An 8,344-nucleotide genomic window follows, 5' to 3' on the forward strand; every position below is an offset into this window, starting at 1 on the left:
TGACTCATGAATCCCCCTCTTTGTCATATGTTAAGACTAAGAAAAATGGGAAAAGATAAAACATTATCTGAGTTGAGAAGGTGGGAGGAACATGTGTGAGACATGTTTGATTGTGGAGGTAGGGAGTGATGGTGAAAGAGTGAAATGAAGGGGGGACAACACAATAACATATTCATTCCCCTGTCATTTTCTTTTACCACCATTACCATTACCATTACCATTACCCCAAGGGGGGAGGGGGTGGGGTGGTTAAAAAGCAACAACATGTTTTCATTACAAATGCTTTACAAAATGAAGAGTCTGCTTTTATGTAAAGCAGAGTTACCCCACCACTCACATAGTAGCTCAAATTAGAAGAGATTATTGTTCTGGACCTAACTTCCCTGTAATCTTGGGACCCCTACCTTCATGTCCAATTCAACAGTATCCCACCCACACCCACACAAACAAGAGATAGGGACAAGATACAATATTCATAAAGCAGCTTTGGCCTAGTAGGGATTACAATACATGGTATTCTGAGCTTCTTTTCCTAGTCCACTAGTCAATGGCACAAAAATAAAAGAAAGACAAGAAATGGTTCATCAACTATTGTAGTTTGCTAAACTGTTCTGCTTTTCTATCTCTTGCTCAAGTTGGGTATTAGTATTACTACTATTACTCAGTGCTGGAGATTGACCAGAAGAATACCATCTTGACCAGAAGAGAAAGTTGAAGAAATTGACAAGGCTGAGTGCAGCCAGCATCCAGTAGAACAGATCAAGCCTATCCTTGTTCAAATCATTGTTGCTGAGCCACCCGCCTTTCGAGCCGGTTGAAGTCACTCTGTTCACTAAAGAAACCAAAAGGGAGCTGAGATAAAACCCGAAGGAGTACGAGCAGTATGTCATGGCCGTCAAGAACGACTGCATCCCTTGTATCGACTGCATATAGAAGAACTCGATCAGCCCCACGGCCGTGAACATCTCTGAGAGGCCGAAGATGAGGAACTGCGGAGCTATCCAGAAAATGGAGAGCGTCTGGCTCGACACTCTCCTCTTATGCTCAATGATGGCTGCAGCAACCATGGAGAAAGTGGCGACGAATAGCCCTGTCCCGACTCTCTGCAATGGGGATATCCCGGAGTCCTTCCCAGTGATTCGTCTTGCAAGAGGGACGAATGCAGTCTCGTATAAAGGGACGACGAAGATGAGCATCATGTAGGGAATGGCCTGGAGGGAGGCTGGAGGGATGTGGAAATTTGGAGTGAGGTGAGTGTTCATGGAAGTCCCCTGTTGGACGGAGAAGGTCTGGAGCTGAGCGAGGATGGTGTTGAAGATGATCGTGCACGCGAATATGGGAACGACAGAGAGCAAGATCTTGACCTGCTCCACTTGAGAGACGGTGCAGAGGCGCCACGGGCTCTCATCGCTTCCGTTGATGCAAGCCGCCTTGTCGAGAAACTTGAACTTGTGTGTGTGGATGGAGAGGTGGCTTTGGAGCATGTTTGGATTTGATGGACATATCTGTTTCCTCTTGCAAATTGCTGCAACAAACACCTGAGCAATGGGGGTGAATATGCTTCCTTTAGGCGGGGTGTTTCTGTAAGCGAACGAGCCAGAGATCAAGCAGATGAGGCCAACAGCCATTGCAGCAGCAGAGACTCCAAACCCGACGTCCATCCCCGAGTGCGTCTGCACCCACACAAGCACAGTGAGGGCTACAAGCTCTCCACTGCAAAAGGCGAAATACGCGCAGTTGAAGAAAGTGGAGAGCTTTTTAGTTTGATGCTTTCCCAACTGATCAGCCCCGTGGGAGATGATGTTGGGCTTCAAGCACCCGCTCCCGAGTGCCACCAGGTACAAGGCCCCGTAGAAAATGAGGGCCTTGTACCCAGAGGCCTGGACTCCGGCCTCTGGCCGGAGTCCAGGCACATGGGCTTGGACCGAGAGGAGGATGAAGCCGGAAAGCTCAACAAAGCCGAACACGAGCATGGTCCAGAAGCTGCCGAGGTAGGAGTCGGAGAGGAATCCTCCGAGCAGGGAGAGGAGGAAAATGGTGCCGACGAAGTTGGTGACGGTGTTGGCCGCTTTGGGGAGAGGGAAATGCATCTCGTTGAAGACGTACGTGATCAGGTTGTTGCCGACTGCGGCCACCGCCATCATCTCGAAGCCTTGGAGCCCTGCGCCATTTTCGGGCGTCAAGTCATAACATCAACATAGTGTTTTAACTGGTTTGTTCAAGACGAAACTGAGACAGCGTACCTAAGACGAAGAGGGCAGCGGTCATGCCGCCGTGGCGAATGGGCTTGGAAGGCCTCCCTCTCCAGTCAACAGATTCAGGCTCTTCTTCCCTATCCATGCAAATAACTTTTTTGATCAATGGAATAGATATGGCAAAGACAAGTGAGCAGGGAATTATCTTGAGGAGCCTTGGTTTGTTGTGACTATTTATAATGTGGGCTGGTGGGTTGACTTTTTGGTAGTGGGAAGGGCCCACTGCCCACAATATTCAGCTGAGGCCCCACCACACCACCATCGCACATATTCAAGATTGTTACTCTATATTGCATAACAACACAACTAATGTATGTAGATGTGCATATTTCTCAATTCTCATCAATCTCAATCTGAAAATATAAAGTTGAGGGAACCATCAAACCGAACTTGTCACTGTCCCCCAATTCCTAGACCTCTACCACCACTCCACCACCATCACCCAGAGTGAAAAAGAGTTTAAAACTCGTGCTGTCCACAAATCAGACTATTTTTTTTTATGTACGGATGAAGTATTAAATTTATAATAAATTGTGGATGATGAAATGTGGAACCTAAAACCCAAAAAAATGATCTTATTAGTGGATGGACAAAAATGCATAGGCTAATTTTTACTCTCTTCATCTCACAATAAGAGTTATATTTTATTTTTACTATAAATAGTAAGTAGTGACCACATTCCACTAACTCATTTTACCACACTTTATTATAGAACCAATACTTAAAAAAAAGTTGGATTCATACTCCACTAATTTTTCCAACCCACTATTCTTTACATTTCGTAAAATCCGTGCTCATACCAAATGTGTCTTCTATTGTGGGACGGAGGGAATAGTATAGCGATGAGTACAATCAATCAATTGTGGAGACAAGAGCTTCAACAGTCACCACCCAATGCTGCTTCCATTTCCCATGGATACGTCATTTTCATGCATATCTATCCAGATCTGTCCATCCTTAATTTCTCATGCACCTTTAAATTCCATCATTTTTCAATTTTTTTTATTAGCTACTTAATTTGTTTGTATGAACTAGCTCAAACCAGATATAACTGCCCATATATAATGATTTTGTTATTTTTACTGTCTATTTGTAATTATTTATGGATAGAAATACGTACATCACTTCCTTAATTGGTAAGGTAATAGAATGCACTCAAGAGTGGGAGTAGTAACTGGTAATATACAATGAATCAAGGCAATCCACATTTTAATAATTAATTAATTTCCATTACCCCCACCCATCTTTTGACTTTAATTAGTCAGAAAGATGTCAATTACTTCTTCTCCTTGACCTTCGTGGAATAAGTAAGTGGGTCGTGACTTTCAACCTAGCAAATAAAACCTAAATATAATTGGAACAACAAAACTTAACAAATACTATTAATTAATCGAACTTAAATCAAATAGTACTATTTATTGATAAATTGCATGGTATCTCAAAAGTTATATGGCATATGCTTAATTTGCTCGAACTACTTAATTAAATAAACTAGCCAGATCGCAAAATTACTTCTTATAGAGATAAATAACGTTTATTTAAATTATGCTGGCTTCAGACATTTTACATAATTTTTTAAATTAAAATATAACAATGTTTCAATTTTTCGTAATTGTCCATAAATGGTCAAAATTAAAACTAATAATATGCCAACAAAACCATAATTAGCATTCAAAATATAATATCGTCGTTTTACAAAAACAACGTTATTTTATTGTCATATCATATTTGAGTTTTCATATTAGTTAAATTTTTTAAACATTATGGGGCGATTGAAAAAAAAATTATAATTATAATTTTATGAACTGATAAAAAATTTTGATCATTTTGAGACTGTACAAAAGTTTATCGTAAGTTATGATTTAAATTTTATATATTCCTGTGATATACACATTAGTTAATTTCTCAAACAGTGGTGTAGGTAATGATGATCGATGAGTGACCAAATTTTAATCCAAAAAATCATGATTGAAATTCCGTGAGTGGCGAGGGTTGACTATACTCCTCTACTAGTTTTTATATCTAATGAATTCTCATATATTATCATGTGAAAGTGGCTTATAATTACTCGACCAACCTCTAAAAGTAATTTAATTCACTAGCACATTGGAAATAGATCAAACTAGGGGTGCGTCGATACGATATATCGTATCGAAAATGTTGTATCGTGTATCGTATCGAAAATATCAATATGAAAGAATTTCATATCGTTATCGTATCGAAAGTTTCGATATATCGAAACTTTCGATATAAAAAAATTTCATATCGTTATCGTATCGATATTTCGATATATCGTACCGAAATTCGATATATCGTTAAATATCGATATATATCGAAAATAAAATATCGATATATATCGGAAATATCGATATATCGAAAATTTATCGATATATATCGTATTTTTGATATAAAACGATATATCGCGATATAAGGAAATTCATATCGTTATCGTATCGAAAACTTACGATACGATGTCGTATCGTATCGAAAAATCGATAATTTTTCGATATTTTTCAATACGATACGAGCGATATATCATTTTTTCGGTATTTTTCCCCAGCCCTAGATCAAACTATATGTAGAATTAATCTATTGGCTTTCTAAACTGTTGCACGTAATAATATTTAATTTGACTGTTATGGAGTAATACTATTTTAGTAATTTAGGCTTGTTAATTACCCCATAATTCGGGATTATAATTTCAAAGATATATACGCGGGGAATTGAATCTTCTTGTATACAATATAAATAAATTAATATAGTAAAAATATATAGAGATAGTGGCAATCTAGCTAGATAGGAATGTGATCTGTATAAATTGTTCAAATAATGATTAAGTTGTGTAATAGTCCTTTATGTTTTTGTTTGTGACATGTTAATTGGAGACAAGAAGCTAATTAAAGTACGAAAAGATTAAATATAAAAAGGCGAAAATGCATAGCTAGCTAGGAATGATATCTCCATTATTTAGAAAGGCTTTAATTTGATAATGGCTTCTTCAATTCCACATTTGACCAGATACCAATATTAAAGAAAGGACTGGCTAATGCTGCTTACAAGTGGAGACGCATATATCACCAATTAACTTCTAATTAATCTAACTTAGATACGTGTATTCTATTTAATTACAATATAGCTCAAGATATAATATAGTATTTGGGAAATTAGCCGGCAATTATACAGTGCAATAAGTGATGTAGTGGCTGCAAAAAAGCAAGTATATTATATTTATGTACATAAGTAAATTAAACACGCAAGAAAATAATTATACTAATAATAAATTAAATATTAGTTTGGGACGAAAGGTTCACATGAATTTTGATGGTGGAGACAAGAAATGCATGCATCCGAATGCTAAACAACGTGGGATACTAAAATTGGGTAAAAAGTTGTGAGAAAAGGAGGAATATGTTTATTTAATAAGTGATTTTTAATATACTATACATTAGCATCAACATGAAAATATTAAAAATGTTGGGAATACTTGTGTTGATTATGAGCTTAATTGTGATGGTAGCATTGGCATCCAACAACAGTATTAGTAGTAGTAGTAGTAATGCAGTGAGCGCGATGTTTGTGTTTGGCGATTCATTGGTGGACAACGGGAACAACAATTTCTTGAGGTCTATTGCCAAAGCAAATTATTACCCGTACGGTGTCGATTCCAGGAGTGGCGCCACCGGGAAATTCTCCAATGGCGAAACCTTTGTCGATTACCTCGGTACCTATCATTTTATTCATTATTCATTCATTGATAACCTCTAATTCCTAATTAATATATGCAGGAGGCTGGTTGGGTCTTGCGGCGCCGCCTCCCTTCGCCGCTCCCACCACCACCGGACCAAATATCATGAGAGGAGTAAATTATGCTTCTGCAGCTGCCGGCATCCTCGACGAAAGCGGCCAACACTATGTATGTGAAAGGATAATTAAATCAATTAATTGCTATGCATATATTTTAGTAGGAGTAGTTTTTAACAATAGTACTATTTTAACCGTCATAAAATAAATAAATTTAACCAATAGTATCTTTCTAATATTGATACCTACAACATGAGGTTTTGTCACTAAATTAAACGTAGCCATGCCTCCCCAACAATTTTAAAATTTTATAAGAATATTTTATTGTTTATTTTAAATATTATTATCTTGTAAAAATATTACTATTATCTAATCTAAAATTAAGAATTGAATATCTGTCCCAAGCCGAAATAAATATTCTCCATTTATGTCATTCTTCTTCAAGATTAATATCAAGAATCCCTAATAACAAAATGATTTTAGAAAATTTGTTAGTACTTTTTTATAAAATTGTTTTTAATTTTCATTTTGATTTCAAAAGAAACCTTATTGAGAAAGATAAAAGAAAGCTCGTTGAAAAAGCTAGTACGAAATATTTTCTTATGCTCCCTAGCGTGAAATGTCTGACTCCGTAATTGTCCAAAAGGAATTAGAAAATGGCTTCAAAGTTACTACTTTCATAAACTCTATTTTCTCTTTTCATTACCCCAAAATTTGGATTATTCACTAAAAAAAGTTGGATTAAAAATGTAGTAATTCATATGTCCACCATTAATTAATTTAAGTTGATGAATAGTACTCCCTCCGTCCCCCATTAAGAGTCACACTTTTCCATTTTGGTTCGTCCCCAATTAAGAGTCACACTTCATTTTTACCGTAAATAGTAAGTAAGTCTCACATTCCACTAACTCAATTCACTCACATTTTATTATAAAACCAATATAAAAAAATGAGTCACACGTTCCACTAACTTTTTCAACCAACTTTTCTTTGCATTTCTTAAAATCCGTGTCCGGTCAAAGTGTGACTCCTAATCGGGGACGGGGGGAGTACTAAATTACTGACACATGTATGTTGATTATTATAGGGTGAAAGATACACCCTGAGCCAGCAAGTGATAAACTTCGAGACAACGCTGAGCCAGCTCCGAACCATGATGCCCCCGCCCGACCTAACCCGGCACCTCGCCCGGTCCATCGCGGTGCTCGTCTTCGGCAGCAACGACTACATCAACAACTACCTCCTCCCGGGGCTCTACCCCTCCAGCTTCACCTACAACCCCTCCCAATTCGCCACCCTCCTCCTCAACCGCTACGCCCGCCAGCTCCTCGCCCTCCACTCCGCGGGCCTCCGCAAGTTCGTCCTGGCCGGCCTCGGCCCCCTCGGCTGCATCCCCGCCCAGCGCGCCTCGGGGCAGGCCCCCCAGGGGCGCTGCGTGGACTACGTCAACCAGATCGTGGGGCCGTTCAACGAGGGCCTCAGGGCCCTCGTGGACGCCCTCAACGACGGGTCCCGCCCGGGCTCCATGTTCGTGTACGGGAACACGTATGCGGCCATGGGGGACGTGCTGAACAGCCCGGGGCGGTTCGGGTTCGAGGTGGTGGACCGCGGGTGCTGCGGGATCGGGCAGCAGGTCACGTGCCTGCCGTGGATGCCGCCGTGTTTCAATCGGACGCAGTACGTGTTTTGGGATGCCTTCCACCCAACGCAGGCGGTGGATGCCATACTTGCGAGGCGGGCCTACGCGGGCCCGCCGTCGGATTGCTATCCGATTAATGTGCAGCAGCTCGCTCTCATCAACTTCGTCCTTTGATTTTCATCAAATCATACATACACCATCTCAATAAAGTTTCCTATTTTCCTTAAATAAGAAAAATATATGATTAAATAATTAAAAATGTATAGGCCATGAGAGGCTCCATCTTTTTCAATTATTATGTTGATTTTTTATTTTTAATTATTAAATATGATTGCTCAATTCATAAAAAATGAACTTCAAATTAATTAATTAGAGGGAAAATATTCCATTGTGATATGTTATGCCAATTAGTTATTTTAATATTTTGTGAGGAAAATAATAAGAGAAAGAATAGCAAAAATGTAAAAATCTCTTATTTAGAAAAAATTCGTGGGCCTCAATCCCAGTTTTCGAGAAGTTAGCAAATTTAATTCCAATTTCTGAAATATTAGCAACTTTATTCCTTTTTTTGAAATTTCTCATTTACAACAGTGGATTTAAAAAAAAATTGAGTTAAGTAATAGTGAATGAACCTTAAAATTGGTATTTC

The 8,344-nt window shown here is 38.9% G+C and overlaps 2 protein-coding genes across 2 annotated transcripts; one reads left to right on the forward strand and one right to left on the reverse strand.

Annotated features, from left to right (window-relative positions):
* Positions 1–454: 454 nt before the first annotated feature.
* On the reverse strand, positions 455–2,404 carry LOC125218372 (Major facilitator superfamily protein). The gene is made up of 2 exons (XM_048120025.2): positions 2,244–2,404; positions 455–2,161 (listed from the first exon to the last, which is right to left on the reverse strand). Exons 1-2 carry the CDS (start codon positions 2,338–2,340, stop codon positions 585–587), a joined length of 1,674 nt encoding a protein of 557 aa, XP_047975982.2. The 5' UTR covers positions 2,341–2,404; the 3' UTR covers positions 455–584.
* Positions 2,405–5,711: 3,307 nt separating this feature from the next.
* Positions 5,712–7,958, forward strand: LOC125217963 (GDSL-like Lipase/Acylhydrolase superfamily protein). Its single transcript, XM_048119543.2, has 3 exons — positions 5,712–5,976; positions 6,041–6,168; positions 7,144–7,958. Exons 1-3 carry the CDS (start codon positions 5,712–5,714, stop codon positions 7,867–7,869), a joined length of 1,119 nt encoding a protein of 372 aa, XP_047975500.2. The 3' UTR covers positions 7,870–7,958.
* The last annotated feature ends 386 nt before the right edge of the window (positions 7,959–8,344 follow it).

Source organism: Salvia hispanica, chromosome 1, assembly GCF_029641045.1.
Source record: "Salvia hispanica isolate PSC_SH4W2 chromosome 1, Shi_PSC_v1, whole genome shotgun sequence".
NCBI classification, from domain to species: Eukaryota; Viridiplantae; Streptophyta; class Magnoliopsida; order Lamiales; family Lamiaceae; genus Salvia; species Salvia hispanica.

Excerpts from the sequence above, each read along its gene's own strand:
- LOC125217963 (XM_048119543.2), top strand. The coding sequence starts at position 5,712 with ATGAAAATATTAAAAATGTTGGGAATACTTGTGTTGATTATGAGCTTA. Across the intron at positions 5,977-6,040 it reads AACCTTTGTCGATTACCTCG|GAGGCTGGTTGGGTCTTGCG; the intron begins GTACCTATCATT and ends TAATATATGCAG. Across the intron at positions 6,169-7,143 it reads ACGAAAGCGGCCAACACTAT|GGTGAAAGATACACCCTGAG; the intron begins GTATGTGAAAGG and ends TGATTATTATAG.
- LOC125218372 (XM_048120025.2), bottom strand. The coding sequence starts at position 2,340 with ATGGATAGGGAAGAAGAGCCTGAATCTGTTGACTGGAGAGGGAGGCCT. Across the intron at positions 2,162-2,243 it reads CGCTGCCCTCTTCGTCTTAG|GGCTCCAAGGCTTCGAGATG; the intron begins GTACGCTGTCTC and ends AAAATGGCGCAG.